Here is a 19,910-nt window from a genome sequence, read left to right on the forward strand (position 1 = left end):
ATTTCTGGATAAAACTGAGCTTAGCCTGCCACCTACTGGTACAGCAAGGTGATACCCCCCAAAAATCAAATTTTTAATCACTCGTCTTGCCAAATGAGTGCAATTTCAGTGAGGATGTTTTTATATTTTCTTGTTTGTTTGCTAGCAGTACTATACAAAAACTAGTTAACCATTTTTCACAAAACTGTGGTGAAATGAAGCATAGGATGACATGATTTTTTTTTTTTATGATAACAATTCAACGTGTGCATCTGTGTAAGAAAATTTGGTACCAGCAGCGACGATATCATTGTTGGTATACTCACTGTCATTTATCACTTGCTGTTGTTTCAATGATCTATTTTCTTTTAGCTTTTGTTCTTGCACTCTCTCCTCTCCACCTTCTGCTCCCTCTTAGACTATAATTGTGAGGTGGCATTGTAAATAAATGTCAATAAAAAATGTATTTCAATAAATATATATATATATTATTATTTTTTCCTTTAATCTTTATCAATTATGAAAAATAAGCTAGTGGCACAACTACAATCTTAGCAAACTTTTTTTTGCGGTCACAACTCAAATGCTTTTCAACTCAACACACAAGTGGCAGTTTGTCACAAGTGACATATTGTGGTAAATTGAGTAACGTCTTGTTTACAAATAGCTGTTTATTGTTAACAACCACATAAATCTTTAGTCATCTGCCTATTTCTGAAAAAGTGTCTGTGAGCAAGATGCTCTACATAATTGACATAGGTAACAACAACTGCCAGACAGTTTCTCAGCCGACGACTTGACAACCATTTTAAACAACTTTGTAGAGTAAAAGAACCACTTTGACGCAGCGCTGAAGCATTTTCATTTCATAGCTAAAAGGTAAGCAGAGCTGCAGTTTTGGCACAGATGAGCATTGCCAACATTAGCTTCTGGTAATTATGGTTTAATAATGTTAATGTTCCGCTAAGTTGTCAGTAAGGTATTTATGTTTAGTGATGTCATGCACTCAAGCGCATAATTAATACTGATACCTGCTATCGGTGCTCGCCAATCCCTGATTTTGTATTGAAAAGACATCATGGACCAATAGTTTAACCTTGTTTGTGTGTACCATGATCTTAACGTGAGTTGTTGCTGTTTTGCGAACCAAATAGGACAACACATTCCAACTTCTGTAGCCCCATTCCCGTGCTCGACTCGATTGCATCATCCCCTAATGTGGTATCGTGCCCATCAAGAATGTCTTCTGAAGTAATGAATATATATCACAGGTAGGACCCCAATTAGTTGGCGGGCAAGAGAGGAAGGCGGCACGCCATAGTACATAAACAAACTTATCTTGACAGAGTCGCTTGGCCAAAGGCGGGAGATGGTGGTTTGCGAAGGGAGCAGAAAGAAAACGGATTACCTTCCCGACAAACGTCAAAGCCAATCACGGCACGGGACCCTTTGCTGTTGCTGCGCCACATATCCCTCCTGCCGCCGCTGCGATTCATCTGCCGGTGTTAGTATGCACGCAGGTCGTGCGGCAGGCTACAAATGTATTCATTTATTCTGAGTCCCTCCGAGAAATCACAGTGTCTTGTTGTCCTTTTTTCCCCCCAGCTGTCCAGATGGAATTTGCGTGAATAACATCAGTTTAGTGAGGCAGAAAATAAGTACAGGCTAGCACAGCGGAGAGGACTAGATTACGCCCTCTCCCACCTCCACACCAAAAAAGAAAGAAAGACAAGTGTCACCTTCATATACTTCTTTGTATCTCAGACTTCACCCTTATTTTTAGTCATACATAGCTTGAGGGGAAATCAACTTAAACATTTTACTGTACCATTTTTAGACTCAAGAAAATCATGAATCAAGCAACTAAATTTGTTGGATCAAATTATATTTCATTAGTTTGCATTTATAATGCAATACATGAGTTAATGTACTCCCAATGTAGGTTTAATGTCACAGTAATCAGATCAATCATTTTCATCGCAAATAAGAGACATCCAGATAAAACATTTCAAAAAAGTTTTGACAATTTAACAAACACGTTTTTGTTAATATTATTACAAAAGTTTAAATCTCCTAATTAAAAAGCAATTCGAACATTTTAAAACAAAATGATAGCAGTGAAAGGAGTCCTTATAGAGTGACAAATATTTGACTTCAATGTAAAAATAAGAAATAAATCAAATAAGAAATAATCCTACCTCTCTGAGAACTGTACTACCAAATCCTCTGTACAAGCCTCTGACACCCTGTTTGATCAGACAGAGAACATAAAAACATGACAAACATGATGGTGGTTGGACAATGGCATTCTGAATGAATAAACAATAACATTTTACAGGTTGATCTAAACTAGGGGTGCACCGATCAATCGCCTGGGATCGATATCGGCCCCGATTTCCTTAATTTTGGTGTATTTGTGATTGGCCATAAAATGTTCAATGCATGCTCAGGGCTAATCATCTGCCTAATTATCTGTTTGCAAATACTGCTAGAGGGAAGTAAAAAAGCAATGAGCAAGAAATGTTGTTTCTGTCAGTCAAAAAACCTTGACTGCATAAATGTTGAAAATCATTTAAAAAAATGTTTTGGAACGTTTTACTTACTTTTTTTTTTTTTAGGTATGCAGGTCAGTTTTTAAAATATTATTGTAATGGAGCAGAAACAGACAAAAAGACACAATTAAAGTTTCTCCACAGTTGTACCTCTTCCCTGAGTGCAACCACAAGCATGCGGTATGTGCTGGATGAAGGAGACGCTTGTGTCCTTTGCTTCACCACCTCTGTGGGTACCCGGATCAGACAAGCCACCTACAAGATGGAAGAACAAATTATTGTCAAACTCCTGTTTACTCAAAAATGATCTCAATTTATAAGCTTTGTAGAATGAGAGAAACACAAAGAATGATACATGAACAGATTTGCGCTTCTTGTTGATCTCAAACTGTATTTAAAGGCTCTTTAAATTGTACGCATTTACATTCAAATGAACTACATTTAACTTGGAGGACATGGCAATTGTTTGTGGATGTGTTTCCCCCAGTTTGCTCCAGTCAAAGGAGCAGTTACAAGCAAACTGGTGATTTCTCTGCCATATTTTAGCCAATTAACATGGCAGAACAAGCAGCAGACATGGCGCCTGAGCAACAGGTGAAAAGGTCACCAGGTGTACTGTGTCTGTATCGAAATAACATGCTCTACCATCAAGCACGCAGCTAAATTGGGACGACCACACTTCACGGCCTATGGTTCAACGCCTTCACCATATGCCAGAAGCAAAGATGGGCAAGAATATTCCAGCTTCATATTGTAAATCACATCAGCCCAAAGGCTGGCAAAGCTGCCCACCTGGCGACTAGATTTCCCACTTATCCCGTATCTAAGAGAGACCCATTGATGGGCAGCCTCCCTGCTGTGGCTCCAGTCCGTCGAACAGATGCCAGACTGACAATGTCACTTTTGTCACTCCCACCGCTACACAGAGGAAAGAGTGCGCAAGGAGTTGCAATAACAATGAATTGTCACCCTTTTCACTTCATCTCCTCACTTAGCTTCAAGCCCTAACAAAAGTTTGAGGAGATGGTCCCTTGAGGATATTGCTCTTAAACCCTATGTGGGGGTAAAGGCTATAACAACAGCTGTTAGAGGACACCGTCAGCCAGACAAAAAGGTGACTTGAGAACAAGTCAGTGATTATAAGGGAAGAACTGACGTGATGAGCGTGCAACCGTAAACAACACTTAACAGCTGTTGCGTGACAACTGTCTCAAATCCAAATGTAATTCATTCATTGTTTGGTTAATGTGTCTTTGCATACCATCAGGTGAGCTTGACCATATTGGCAGTCAGGTCAGGTGTTGTCTAATTTCACCACGGAGCAACAGCACCACCAAGTGGATAAATATCCACATGCCAGCCGTTCTGATGTCAACTGCATTCATCTTAAAGCTCTCATTTACACTCTTCACTTTGGTCAACTAACCATTCATAATACATTGCATGCCGTGTTTTCCCGAAACCAATTCTCCCTAGAATCAAAGTAAGGTGGCTTAATAGAAATAAATTGTCCATGACAAGCAATTGCTGATAAAATTGGACGGGGTGCCTGCGGTTGAGATGCCTTTTCTTCTCCTGTTACTGCAGAGGTGAAGTAAAAAATTGCCAAGAATGAGATCAAATAGATTTGGGACACTTTTTATTTGGGGGTTGTTTAGGGGCACCTAGGGGAGTCTAGGGTAGATTACGCAATTTACTAAAGACTATCTTAGATCACTGAAAACTAATGCAAATGGAGGAAACACTGTAACAGTGATAAACCAGGCAAGAATGAGGCTGACAGTTCACTTATTAGAGATGAGGAAGAAGGTCACAGTTTTCCCAGATTCCCACTAGTGTGGCTGGGGCAATGTGGCAAATTGTCCAATTTCCCTTTATTGGTCCCAAAAATATTATTCATTTACTACAAATAATATGTCATTGTTCAGTGACAAGTTGAATGGTCATTCTCTCAGAAGAAAGTACATAGTGACTTTTTTTCCAGATTGTCCTGATCCGTTCGACATGATCGAAAATTGAGGCTGATCATATGATTTTCAGATGATCATAGAGGCTGAAAAAGATTAGATTTTTACGTTTTCATAGTCAAAAATATCATATTTGTGTTCTTTACTTGATTTGAACCACTGCTGATTCGCAGCCATATAAAAATATATCATCTTGGGATAATTTTATTTTAAAATCGAAATAACATAATGAGATAATTGGGACCATTAGACATGGTCGCCTTTTTCTTCTTCACTGCATTTCATTGCAGAGGTATTGATCGGTATTGGCAATCGGGTGAATTGGACTCGGACTTACAGCCCTACATTTTTTGTTTGTTGTTTTACTTTTTTGGGGTGGTGTAATGTGATATATTTCTAATGTAAAATATGTGTCCATGAGTTAATAAAAGTTGTGAAACAAACAACGACCTTAAACTACCAAATTGTCACGCTATATCAATAAGAAGCTCAACCTGCATGTGATTGTATACCTTTCACTTACAGTCTGCTGAGGTTTTGCACAAATTAAATTTCCAATGCAGGGCACAAAGAAGGTGAAGTGACAGTCAATCTGGGTCAAACAACTGTACGACATGGGAAACTGAAATACTGTAGACTTGGAACATTATCAATATCAACATTATCGACCATTTTGACACAGAGAAACAGGGGAAAAGGTAACCATGTCTTAAAGCAAATTACTGTACAGTATATATAGTTAAAGTAAAAAAAAAAGGCAGAATATAGACTTTAAAGGGCAACATATGTTCATTTGTGGGGAAAATTGACTGCTTTCTGAAAAAACCCACTCCATTTGGACATTAATTATCTTGACCTTTCTGAGCCTCATACATTAAATCCATAAGGTATACAGTCACAAAAAAATTGACAAATAAGATGGGAGGATGAGCAGAAACAAAACAGGCCATGAAGAAAAAGCCAAGGTATAAGGACACACCACGTCTCCCAACTTTGAAACAACAACCAATAAATCACAGAGCGCAGTGCTGCTCCGAGGCAGGCATGGATTATTTCTCAGTGCCAACTTCAAGTAGCTGCCAGTTTTACCACCGACGACTCCGCACTATATTTTCCTGTACACCCTCCCACAGATGTGAGGTAAAAGAAAGGGTACGGTGGGGTGTGTGGAGGGGCGTAAGGATGCCAGAGAAGGCCGCCGCCTGCCTTTGACAAATGAGCTTTCACACCAGACGTCGAGCGAATGGGAATGAAGATAAATCTGATCTAATGGCTGGATAACAGCCTGCTAGAGCCTGACAGCCACCATCATCTTACACATTCTTTATGGGAGCGTCCCACCGTCACTGTCGCACAAACACCCACACAATGCAGGTTGGTGAAGGGGGGGGGGGGGGATTCTGTCACTGTTTACTGTTTTAATCCCTGAAAGATTCTTTCAATGACATCTTCTGAGAGAGCCTACACAAATACAGTACACGTACACGCTTTAGTTTACATGTTAGACCAACAAACAGGTTACTATGGAAATTATTATCACAGTTATTAGACAGAATTAATGAATGGTATCAAAGTGTAACAATAACCAGTCAAATGGTTGAACTTGCTGAAGTAAGAAATGAGAAGGTGTGTTCAACTGTTACTGATCGTAACTTTAAAATATTATTATTATTATTATTAATATTAAAATAAATCACAACCCGTGTGCCATGTGCCATGAGAGACCATCAAGGGTGCCGCTGAAATGTATCAGTTTTGTTAAATGAATATTTGTTGGGCAAATATTATTTATTAATAACATACACTATATGTCTTAGTTTATCTGTGTATGCCAGACAGAGTGAAAGACAGACCAATTAAATGTTACAATAAACCTATATATATCTGGTGCTACAGGCTGGGTGAATTTTTTTTTTGAATAGTTGATATCGAATCCTGTTTTTTTTTTCTTCGAGCCTGATATCAATTCATAAAACCATTAATCGATTATTTTTAATCTATTTTCCCCATAAATTTATAAGAAAATAGAATTTTAAAGGCCAAGGGGTTTTTTTGTATTTGTTTTTCTGTTTTCTTGACATTTACTGTTCACATTAATTTAAAAGTATTTTCTTACATTTATGAAAGACCTGACTAATTAAACTTTAAGACAATTCCAAATCTTCTTACTTTATATTTACAATTATTCTTAAGTGATTATAACACTAAATCATTTAACCAGTTACTTCCTCTACTGCAAAATTTTATTTGGAATTTAATGTTTGTCGAGTTTTCATTATGTCCATGATATTTAAGAAAACGTGATGTTCCATAATTAATCAATATTGGATTGAAGTGAAGTGAATCGTATTAGGGGGAAAAATGAAATTGAATCAAACTGAATGCTTGTGAATCAAAATTGAATCGTTTGAGGAAATTAGAATCCAGCCTAGTATTTATACTAGGGATGGGCAAGTACTGATACCAAGTATCGGTATCAGGCTGTTGCCCGGTCTTATTTCAAGGTATTGGTACTGGTGACGGTGGACGAGCTTGAGTTTTACCATCAGGAACTAGAAATCAGGAGAATAGAAAATTTATATTCATTTCATGCAATTTTCAGGAAAAGCATTTTGGGATATACAGTACAGTCATTGTTGAGACCATCATTATTTCCTTTTCGAGTGATGGTGTGCCGTGAGATTTGTTTTGGGGAAAATGGTAGTCTTGGCTCAATAAAGGTTGGGAAAGACTGGATCATCAAGGATCATCTTGAGAATATACATACACAGCAAAGGCGGACTGTTTTTTTTATTTTTATAATTGCTTCTTTATATAAATCTATCTAGCAGAAATCAAATAGCGACTCTGTATCATTATTAAAGGAAAGATTTTGCATTTGTGACTTTTTAAATGCACTAATGTCAGAGTTCATCTGTCTACTACTGTACGTCCTATATTGGGTGGTCATTTAGCTTGACAAAATCTGTTTTGATTGTAATTAAATCAACGTGCATCATATAATTGGCAGGAGCAACATGTTTCAACCTCAGGAAGAAATATAGAATATTTACTAACTATGTCATTATAATGACATTTTTTAAATATAATTTACTTACCGTAAAAAAAAAGAGAAGTATTACACAAAACTCTCATAAGCATTTTACATTTTGATTTTCTTCAACTGATCATTTGCCTCACACAGTTGTTCCACTAACACTTTAATGACTGCTTTCATCACATCCACACCAGCTCAAGCTCATCGAGCTATCACACTTATAACAGACGTTCAGTGCAATAACTTTAAAAACAGACCAATAATGAAGACTCTAGAGACAATATGTGGCTGTGATTACATCATAGGGCCAACATTTAGTTAGACCTTAGATACAACTAAGCGGTAAGGTAGTCTTTTCACTGCCAAGCCCGAAGATTACTCTCTTTGAAGAGAACGCGTGCAAAAGCCAGACTCTAGTGGGATACAGAAACTGCTCTGCTCCACATTGAGGATTTGAATCTTTGATGTGCTCAAATCCAGAACAGCGGGAAATGGGTTAACGCTAGTAACAAACTCGGCCTCACCCTTCACACTTATCTGGCTTTAGCCACGAACAAAAAAGTTGAAACCAAGTGCAATTTTTTTTTTAAGTGATCCTCCACTCCTGCAGTGATGACTCTGTTATAATGACACTTCTGCCTGAATTTGCACTAATGTGAGAGTCAACAGTGTGAGAGTCTCACCACAGGGATGCAGACCCACAGAGAATAGCCGCATTTCATAAACATGCAAAACTTGGGTAAATTACATCAATCTAAAAGCCATGAATACAGAAAACCCCGTACTGTGGTATAGCAGGGGGGCATCCCCTTTTCTGTACCCCCTATCCCTCTACATCTACGCTTCATGCCAATATGAATACCAGTGGCCCACTGAGTATGACTGGGAGAGGATGGGCGGAGGAAATTTCACTGCTCCACGATTTCAGTCACCGGAGAGTCTGGGAGCCTCTGAACTGGCACAGTAAAATTAGTCAATGAGATCTTTTTTACCCAGCAGGGGACGTAAATACATGGCCCAGATAGAGCCTGTTCAACGCGCCCAGTTGGACCCTATGGCCTATAGCCACACAAATACCAAGTAAAGGACAAATACATCAGGGGGGGAGAAGAAAGGCGGCAGAGTCACACTTACCATTTCACCCAAGGAGGCCGCGAGCATGTGTGTGACTGAAACCATTGACCGTTCTTTTAGCACACCAGCAGAAGCAAGGAGGGACTTTGCAGAGTCGTAGGTGACAAAAAAGGCAGCCGCTGAAAGCAAGAAAAGCAATGCAGACCTTTGAGACAAATGGTCAACATCAATAACGTTATTCAGTTTGTCTCACTAGTACAGGGGTGGCCAAGTTCGGTCCTCGAGAGCCACTATCCAGCGTGTTTTCCATGTTTCTCTCCACTAACACACCTGTTTCATGATAAAGATTGTTATCAGGCTTCTGTAAAACTTGCTGATGAGGGAGACATGGAAAACAGGCAGGATAGTGACACCCCTGCACTAGTACTACCTGTGAATGAGACAGGAGTGTGTTTGTGTGATTTGCAATTGCAGAAAAAAACAAAAAATTTAACTGCTTGTCGCATCAGGCTACGTTACCTGTACAGTATTAAGTAATATTGTTCAGTTTAACTCCTGAAAATCATCATCTATTACAGGTTGAGTGGACACCGGCATATCCGCGATTTGACAACCGCAGATTGTGTGATTTTTGTTTTCCTTTTTTTTTTTCAGTATTCTTTAAAATATTTGTTTTAATATTTTGGGGTTGTTGTTTTGTTTTGTTTTGCCCACCCACAACAACGGACAACACATATTGATTGTTTATCAGCGTTTTATGAAAATATTTTTTGTTAAAAAAATGAATAAATAAAATGAAAATTTGATATTCACATGTTGGCCACTGTACTGTATATTTTTTTCCTCAACAAGTCCTCCAACAATAAATGGCCATATTGGTCGTTTTACCATGCACACTAATACAACCAAGTGTTACATATTGTAGTTTAGTTTAGTATTGTATCTGCCATGTTAAATAGCAAAAAAATTGTTAAAAAGACACGAACCAGGGTCGTCTAGTCTTACTGAGATAACGGAGCTGTTATTACTTTACTGTTTTTTAGCGTTAACATGACAATGTCAATTCATCGTCACCGGGACTAATGGTTGAGGTTAGGAAGAGGCTGAGGTTGTAGTATGTTTGAAGTTACAAAACATGTAGTCAACACTGAAACAATTACTGCCCAGTTAGCTCAGTCAGATAGACGTTTGTCTTCCTACAAAACGACCCGGGTTTGAATCCCGGTAACTACACTTATGGTTAACTTGACTATTTTTCCGCTATTTACATGGCCGACAGGGGTCGCTAAACTACAATACGTAACACTTGGTCATAATTTGGCACATTTCAAAACAACCTACACGGTTGTATCGTGTTGGAGGACTGTCCCCCTTTCTTATGTGGCTGATACATTCAGTGGGTTAATTTCTTATTTTTTCACCCTTTGTGGATGATGACATGATGTTAAAAAGATGTCTTCATTGTCTTTGAAAGACAGTTTAAAAACACAAGACACACACATAAAATTGACATTTGGATACTGACAATATAACAGACACATGAGAACCATGACTTGAATGGATATCACACATTGAAAATGAAATGACATATTTGATTACTACAATAACAATTTGCAGGCTGCAAAGTTGACTGCAGATCCTGAGCTATTAAATGAATAGGAAAACAATTCATCGCATGGTCAAGTTTTAGTAAATGCCCAGAAGCAAGAGTGATCTCTCACTTGTCAACAGAACAAAACAGTACTTGCTGTAATCATCATGACTGTCTTACCACTAGGAAACGAGCCGATTGCAGCAGAAGGGACCCCTGCATAGATGCTCCTGAAGCCCCCGGCCCTGAAGAAGCCTTGCTGGCTCTGCAGTCTGGTCTTAATGGTGTCCAGCGGGAAAAGGGTAAGATCCACGCACATCCCTGCACACCCTCCAGCCTGTAAAACATAAGCACTGTTAAGGCTACATTTACGTGATGTTCCCGGCGGCCACAGCAGCCTCATTTTTGCAAACTGCACTGTGGGATTTTGCCCATATTTTCACTATATTCGAGTCTTGCTAAGTTTCTGCATGGTCTGTCACGGTGTTCGTGACAGGCTGTGGCAGGAAAGGGCTGCCTGACCAGTCACACTCTAATGTGGTCCCTCATATTTATTTTATTTCGTCAAGGTCTTTCTACAGCTGAAACATGGATGTGGAATAAATCATTGAGTCAGTATCAGCACTGGGTACCACAATACTGCCGCTCAAAAATGGTTGATAATGTTAAATTTTATGTCAACAACTAATCCACTAAGTTCTAAGTTTTAATACACCCTACTGACAAGGTCTCTCATCCGCACTGTGACTGTTGTGGTAAATTTATGGACAGTTTCAAAATAACCTCGCCAGTCACCCAAGGCAATCACAGCCTGCCCATCCCCCCACGTTGTCTCACGGCCATTCCGTTTTGTCAAAGGTAGCCTGAAACAGGGCAGCTGTGGCCGCCTGAAACATGATATGAATGAAGCTTAAGATATAACACCGCAACAGACACACTAACAAAAGTCACACAGGAATTCGCTCTGCTTATAGCGGATTAATGATTGATTGAATAATTAATTAATTGACTGGTAAATGGCACTTCGTTTATATAGCGCTAAAATGAACTGTTGTGTCTTATTTACCTTTCTAATATTTTAGCAGGATATGCTTGTCACTCGTCACTTTTCCAAAAAGAGTCGCTAGTCTACTAATTCATTAAACTTAGCATAATAGCGTGCTAGCATACACCCGCGTTGCACTTGCAGTGCAGGGCTTCAGGGCGCGGATTGTCTTTTTGGAATGAGAATGGATCGCGCCCTCAAAACACACAAAAAACTGGATTCTCAGCATACTGTACTCTATTTAAATTGTGTCCCTCTTCCTTCAAGTAACAAATATTTGAGAGAAAACAGAAAATGTACTAAGATGATGATGATGATGATAATTATATTAATAATAATAACAATAATAATAAATTAGTAGTAGCAGTAGTACCTTTAAGACATGTTTTTATTGATAGGCAAGTATTATTTGACAATCATAACAATATCACAAATAGTAAACAACAAAATAATACAATTAAATTAAAAGCTTTTATAATTGATTACCTGTACATATGTCAAATTGTGTGCAATCTCAGTAGCTGTATAACGTCAAACCAAATTTAACATAATTGTTATCCAGTTTATGGTTTAATTTTACCATGAAAAATCCTAAATCATTTGTTAAAGTCCACATGTTACACGTCTCTCAGTTTTTTATTTTACATTATAGTGATTTTTTTTTAAATCCCAAATTATTATTGGCCGTTCTTATCGTGTATCTTGTAATTAACAATACATAAAATGTAAGTGTTTATCATTTATGGTAAATTTGATCCTACAATTGTGGTATTGTTAATCCCGAAATTGTTCTTCAAATTATTAATTATGCAGTTGACGCCAGTACTAAGAACGTCCAAAGATACCTGGACTTTAAACCGCTCTAAAACAGTCAAATTTGTCCTGTCAGTCTGCAGTAAGACTCGGTTCAATGACGATAGGCGGGTAAAGTAATTAAAGTTTAATTGAATACTGTCAAAATTAAAAGTCCAGAGCAATTCATACCACAAGGGATGCGATGAACTCTCGTCTCTCCATAATCCGCTTTCAATGCTTCCTATCGTCCGCCTCACAAACAAGAAGTGTATTAACATAAATAATATCATGTTTGACAGAGCACCGAGGAACTAAACACGCCCGTGAAGGGCGCCGCCATGTTGAGGAAAAGTCTTCCGTGTTAGATGATGACGTAGTCATCACATGACAACAAAAAACAAGAACTCCAGGAAGTGAGTCTCCTCGGATACAATCACTGTGGTGGAAGAACATATTTCAAATCGTTACTTTACCCCCCAAAAAATAAAATTAAATAAAAAAATTAAAAATTAAAAATTAAATACAATAAAATAAATAAATAAAAAATATATATATATATATAAAACAGCGCAAGTATATATTTGATATTCTTGTTTCTGGATAGAGTCGAGCAGCCTGGCGTGTGAAGGGGTAAGATGCTAGTGGCTTGATCTCTTCTAGTCCTCATTATCATCAGGTTGACAAATTGGCCAAAAATTATGAATTATCATTCTTTTCTCTATTGAAATGACATATAATTTGAAACTGAACCCTGAACACTAGAAAACGTTTTAATTTATATGTCCAGGCTCCAGCTGGAAATGTTAATATTTATGTTTATACCCTAGATTTCTGAGAATAAATACAATAGAGTCCTATAATAAATAATTTTATAAAGTGCTTCTATGACCTAGTTTAGCTCAAGTCACTTACCAGTCCACAGATTCCTGTTTCTTATTTATTCGTGATGCTGTTGCATAAATGTGTACAAGTAAATGTGTTCTTTTCCAATGACATGCCGACTCTGTTATTTATGGGCTACTGTCAGCCTGGCAGTGTCTCCTATTAGGCAAGAGCAGGCAAAGGGCCGCCACCTCCTTATTCAGCCCGGACCCAATGATGTCTGGGCTGAATGCACCCAGTTTGAAACTCCGTGCCCTTCATCCATCTTGTTCAAGTAGGTCTCGGAGGGAATCCCTTCGAATGTGAGCCTCAGCTGGATTTGGACTTGGATGCTGCTTCATTCTCCTGACGTATAATAAGCCTGAGGAAGGCGAGACAGCATCACTTACAATCTCCTCCTCACCCTTTTATTGTCTGTATAAAGCAAAGAGTTGGATATGGATGCTGTGTGGACTATTTTCTTTATCATCAAGATTACGTTACTGGGCATTGATTTTTAGAATATTTTATGTTTTTAGAAATTCAATACAGAGGGCACCCAAAGGGGTAGCCGTGCCACTGAATAGGACTGTTGTAAAAGGGCTGCTTATTCACAGCCGCACACAACAACAACAATTGTCGATATCCTCCGCTCAAGAATGTCACGACTGAAACATTGCAAATAGTTCAAAATGGGTTAACACGACGCAAATTGAACACTAAATGATTGAGAAAATGGATGGATGGATTTTACAACGACATACTGTATTATTCATTTACAAGAATTTACTGGACACTTTAGTTTCCAGGCCTGTAAATTAGAATACAAGAAACAGTTGTAAACTAGATTACACGAATTGCTATAAAAGTAAATACAGTACGTAACAAATTTTACAAGAATTAGCTGGCAGCTTTTTTGCCAGTTATTTCTTGTAAATTTTACAGTCAGTTCATTAGTGTGTTTTAGCAAAGACCAATGAATATTAAGTCTTTTAGAGGTACTTTTTCCTTTTGTGACCCGTTTCACGTCATGCAAGTTAACAATTCTTATTTGCAGGTATTCTGAAGCTCTTTTGTGAAAGAAATGACTCACATGGGGCAATGCTTGTTGTGAATAGAAAACTCAAAACCGGTGTGTGATTATATTGGTGTAGGCCAGCTTTAACCAATACGCCCAATCTTGTTACATTGATTAGACTCTAGGCTGACTCATGAATCACATTAGCTCTCAGTCATTCCACTTACACATTACACACATTACATATTTTTTCCACCCCACACGTGTGTCCAATAAAATCATGGCAACAAATAACTTGGTATTGCTATAAGCAGTCTGTTGGTTTAGCCTATTTGTGACAAAGTTGAAGATCAGATCACAATTTATCACCAATGTAGGCTTATGACCGATCAGTTCACATACTTTTATTTGCAGCTGTATCTCCAAAATTAAATAAAAAGGTTGCCTGCACAAGAGAAGGTGTGTTCCGTTACCCCTGTGTAAGGTTAATGAGAAGCACCCGGTGTCTGTGCAGATTTGCAGAAAGCACCATTGATCTTGACCCAGTCATAGTACGATCTCAGAAATAAAAAGGAGTGAACAAGAGGGGAACTGATTCACTGTAAGCCACAAGTCAGCAAAGGGCAATTCTAGCCCTCAGGCCGTCTTTGAAAAACTGAAGGGCAAAGCATGGTGGATTAAGCCACAATGTGGGGAGGGAGAAAGCCTAGCAGCCAAACCGCAAGTGTTATTGTGGTAACACCGAGCGCACGGGTTGACAGCTTGCCCTTTATTTTTTATTGGCAAGCATGGCAGTGTCTGTGAGGATAAACTATTGAGTCAAAAGTTCATATGACTTGCATGGCAAAGTGTTTGCTTCTCTAGTCTTTACACCGATGGGTGTGGAACTGAAGAAATGCTTGTGAATTCAGTGATTAAAAGGGAAGTCAACCCCCCAAAAATCTTTACAATAATATGTTGTATTTGCCCCCACTAGTGCACATATGGCATTGGGATTAATGTTGTTTGTGGGATACGAGTTAAAAAAAGCAGCAAAATCCACCTGTTTTTATCCATCCCAGTGCTCGGCCATTTTGCCACTTGCTATTGACTGGAAACGACATTGCAATGCCAAAGGTTGCGGGTAACGACCAGAGCTGGGCTCTTCCGTTAATCGTCAATTCCCCGTCAATGATGACGCTCACCACACAATGATATAAAGCCTCGTAAAAATACACGGACTGAGCACCAAATGAAGCAGGTTGAGTAGAAACGGTCCCTCTAGTTACGTGAATTTTTGCAAGGCTCTGTGTCATAAAAAATTCATGGAAAATACAGAAGCACTCGGCGAAAGGGTATGCATCGTCATCGACGGGAATTGACGATAAACGTAAGTGCCTAACTGTGGCAACAACCAATCATGGATCACCTGTTTTTTGGGTTTGGTCAAGTAACATTCACAAGTGATTGGTTGTAACCTGAGCCCTGAGCAACTGTGATGTAATTTTCGGTCGACAAGTGGCAAAATGGCCGCCTTCTGAGATTGATCAAAACGTATGGACTTTGCTGCTTAACTCATATTCTACGATTGCAATATTAACCAGAATACCATATTTAGAGTACTGGGTACTACATAGAAGAACATATGATTGTCAAGAAATGTATTGTGGCAAAATGGCCGCAAAATGGCCGCCGCCTGAAATAGCTAAAAACATTAATTTTTATTCCACAAACACAACATTAATCAGAATACTGTGTTAAAATTAGTGGGCTTGCATAGAACTTGTAATTGTTAAGAACATTTTGGGGTTAACATCCACTTTAAGAGCCACAGTATTTTTGCCCTTACAATGTACTGTAGTTCTAAATGAAGTCTGGCTCTGCCCTTGAGTGTGTGCCATTTCAAACATTGCAGATTGCTTATAAATATACGTATTAAAATTAGGTAGCTGAGTTGCCTTTTTAGACAACCATGTGGATCAATGCTAAAAAAAAATTATAATTATTTTTTACATATACCGGCAAGCACCATCTGTAATGGCAGTTATGTGTGATTTCTCATCTTGATTCTGACACAGTGATATTATTCATGAGACAGTGTGGCCGAGCAGTGTGGCAGACTTGGGTCGAACGAAACTGCTGCTCATTAGGCAGTCTACATTTGCATCATTAGGCCGCCACAACAGCAGGAGCAGGCACAGATGCAACTAAGCGCCTTTCAAATAAATCTTTGTTTTTGCTCTCAGGATGATGGGCTACAAGGATCGGGGACAGGGAGGGAGACCAGAAGGGAGTGGCGAGAAGATTCTCAAAAGGAGAGGAAGGTGACAGCTAGAAAGGAGAAAGGGAAAAGAGGCAAGGAGGTAAAGGAGAAGAGAAAGGTTAGAAAGAAAGATTAGAATAAAAGAACATTCATTATAAATTCACTGAATCGACAAGCTGTCAGGCTGCCATGCTGTCTATGGAGCACACAAACACAATTGGAAAAATGACTGTGCCTCCATCACGCCACCCAAAACTTGCATTAATCACCTGTGGTTGCATTTAACATCATTGTGCTCCATAGTATATGAACAATCCATAAAAACCTAAAATCATGTCATAATCCTTTCATCCCATTCTCCCTCTTGCTTCCCCCACCAGTTCAACACTTTTGGGCCATCAGTGAAATATGAGCTGCCTGTAGCATATTGATCCTACGCTCCGAAGATGGATTGATCACAGACAAGACAAAGCAATCGTGATGCATCCTTGTTCTGCTGGAGAAGCCGTTCCAATGGTTTCAATGCTTGTTATTGATTCCTTGAATGGATTCGGCCATGATGCAAACAGTGGGATTTTGTGCTCTGTGCTATTGCGTTTTCACATCCACCAGGTGAGCTGAGGGAATGCCTGTCAGCCGCACCTTTGTCTTCCCATCCATTCATTCTCTGTACCGCTTATCATCATTAGAGTAATCTGGAGCCTATCCCAGGTGAAATAGTCGTCAGCCAATTGCAAGCATAGTAGCTTTTAACTGACTGGGAAGTGTGTAATAAAACCCATGTCTATGTTGCATTGTGTCCTGACCCAAAGAGAGTAGTCATTCTGCTTTTGTTTCCTTGAAAATTATTTAAAATAAATTGTCAGACGGACACACGATCAGGAATGCAAGGTGGTCTCCAATTGCACACGTCACGTGCGTGGCCAACTATGTCATCTTGTTGCCATCCAAGCAACGTTTTTTTCATGGACGCGTTTGGCCAAACCACATTCTGAACATTCTGTTACAAAGGCATGGCTTTGTAGTAAAAGGGTGCGAGTACTATATTGGCATGCCTGCAGTCCAGACCTGTCCCCCATGTTAAATGGAAAACGGAGACCCCGGACAGCCGAAGGTGTACATCAAGCAAGAATGGGAAAGAATTCCACCTACAAAGCTTCAACAATTAGTGTCCTCGTACAGTTCCCAAATGTTTATTGACTGTTGTTAAAAGAAACGGTAATGTAACACAGTGGTAAACATGACCCTGTCACAGCTTTTTTGGAACGTGCTGCAGTCATAAAATTCTAAGTGATTATGTGTTTAAAAACAATAAGGTTTATCAGTTTGAACATTAAATAGCTTCTCTTTGTAGTGTATTCAATTACATATAGGTTGAACATGATTTGCAAATCATTGTATTCTGTTTTTATTACTGATCATAACACAAATGTGGCAAAACTATTATGGAATATTGAAATGTTTTGATGAAGGAGCATCATAGTCAAAGTTTCGCAGGCAAGTCTTTCTTTTTAAGGCAACACTCCAAAACTTCAGTCTGTGGTGAATCATGAATATTTTTTTTTTGTTACGAGGTCAGTGAACAAGTAGTTTCATCTTTGCTGGCAGCCATTTTTAAGCCATTCAATAACACTGGTTCCCTGTCTCTGTCAAATTGAGAACTCTTAAGTGGCTTTTCTGACAAAAACAGATTCACAGCGTGGATCGATTTAAGCCATGAACATTTAATAGAAAACGAGGAGCAGGGTAGAATTCCCATGTATGCGTGTTTTTGAGCATGCGTGTCCATATATGAACTAACCCCTTGGAGGCATCTCCCCCAACCAACATTTCTCTCTGGTTCAATGAAGACCGAGGAGCTCCATCACAGTAAAATATGCACAAACATGCTCGGCAATCTTGTCCTATCTGGTCTGAACGTGTCGTCTAATAGAATTATGGATCTGTTCTTGTATGGTCTGTGGCACAGTGACATTTGATTTCATGAGCTGATACAGTGGCCCCAATCCAACGTGTGTGACACATTGTGACACTTTCAGTCACAAGAGAACTCTTGACAAATTGTCAACATGTAAGTGAGAAATGTTTTAACACTGCTGGGAATAACTTACCGATGAGACAAACCACAGCAGGAAAAAAGAGCGTTCTTCCATCCATGTTCCCCTTTGGTGTCAGAAAACTTTGAGTGTGAGCCAAACTGTGATAGTGAATAGCTCTACACCTTACGATAGACAATGAATATGATTCTGAAACATAAATGTTACATCAGATTGTCCTCTGCTTGCGACTGATGACCTTTCAAATAGCAAAGAGTGAGCACTGAGGGAGAAGCTAACCTTTCAAATTTAAATAACATCTGGATAACTAAGGCTGTTTTGCTGCAGTGTCACAGTGTCACCCAGTGGTTGAATGGTGCATCACACTAGTATGTTACAGACTTGGAGTGGCTCCCAAACTTTTAATTGGCTTTGTGTATCCTCTGAACTATTTTTTCATGGCATGGGTACGCCCTCACTCATACTTGCTGATGATTCTCCAAAAGAAGAATGTAACACCTGATTATAAAATGAACATTATTTTGTTTCCTTCATTTGAATTTGGGCAGTCTTCTTGTCAAGTCAAATTAAATATCAAATAAATGTTTCCTTGAAAATATTAAAATAACATAAAAGGGGGGAAAATAATCACTATAAAGAATAAACCTGTCTTTGTTGTATGTCACTCTGAAAACAAATACCACAAGGAGCGCTTCGAATAAGTCCCCTTTAAACAGGCATGTTTGTGATTTTTGTGCGGCTGTGCCACATATGATTGATCTGGGAAATAAATTATCACATGTTTGCATGTACCTCCTGCAATGTGCTTGCATACCCCTACCCTAATTGAGACACACTCCTATAGAAGACTGCAGTTATGCTACTTAAATGATTGTGTTGAAGATAATTCAGTGTAATAATAACCAGCCAGTTTACTTGAGCTGAATGTGAATGAGACAGCTTTGTAAAGTCAGAATGTACAATTCCATTTGCCTTGCATGCATAATTGATATGTTTCACATTTATCAGCTGTCATGTCACACGTATAGTCCAATTTTTTTTCAGCATGTGGGACTGTTTCCATCAAGCACCTCGTCAAAAGAAAGCCTTATGGGACTAGCATATTTGATTGTGTGATAATAACCAATTAATGTGCTAATTTCACAATTCATCTCTCCAATAATTGCTGCCATCAATATCAAGTGAATTGAGAGTGTGTCACCCTCATTTGCAGAAACATAGCTCAGGATTTTCTTAACGCCTTGCATGGTTATGATTAATACAGGATGAACAGAAAACACGAAAACAAAAAGGACAATGCAACAGCATGAAGGGGAGTAAATATAGTATCCAGACATTGGACTGCACTTTGTTTGACAATAAAGTGTTTTAATTTTAAATACAGCTATTTCATTTTCATTGTAACAATGGAAAACAAGAACGTGCATGTTAAGATGTCATTATTAAAAACTAAATCTATGTGTATTGTTTAACATTATCTTTGTTTCGAAACAGTCTTCACATCATTGGTTGAATAGGACCAGCTTTCTATATCACAGAGCGGGGAGCGGACCCCAGTTCAAGACCATCAACCCCAGACACACAGCTGCAGTGTCTTTTAGCAAGATACAGATACCCCAAAGTACAAGTAAAGTAACCCTGCTCCAGTGGGTGCCACTGACAGTGCGTATTTGTTGTGATGGCTCAAATTCA

At 38.8% G+C, this 19,910-nt stretch overlaps 1 protein-coding gene across 2 annotated transcripts in view; it reads right to left on the reverse strand.

Moving 5' to 3' along the window:
* slc25a26 (solute carrier family 25 member 26) overlaps positions 1-12,386 on the reverse strand; it is a 40,970-nt gene extending 28,584 nt beyond the window's left edge. For both annotated transcript variants that reach the window (XM_086088096.1, XM_086088094.1), the window contains exons 1-5: positions 12,230-12,386; positions 10,381-10,537; positions 8,670-8,788; positions 2,682-2,786; positions 2,178-2,225 (exon numbers count right to left, since the gene is read on the reverse strand). In XM_086088096.1, the coding sequence (XP_085944222.1) occupies positions 2,178-2,225; positions 2,682-2,786; positions 8,670-8,788; positions 10,381-10,537; positions 12,230-12,262 (462 nt within the window). In that variant the 5' untranslated portion in view covers positions 12,263-12,386. The remainder of the gene's footprint in view (positions 1-2,177; positions 2,226-2,681; positions 2,787-8,669; positions 8,789-10,380; positions 10,538-12,229) is intronic.
* Between the last annotated feature and the right edge of the window lie 7,524 nt (positions 12,387-19,910).

Source organism: Leptonotus elevatus, chromosome 10 (genome assembly GCF_054856555.1).
Source record: "Leptonotus elevatus isolate MCC_2025b chromosome 10, RoL_Lele_1.0, whole genome shotgun sequence".
NCBI lineage: Eukaryota > Metazoa > Chordata > Actinopteri > Syngnathiformes > Syngnathidae > Leptonotus > Leptonotus elevatus.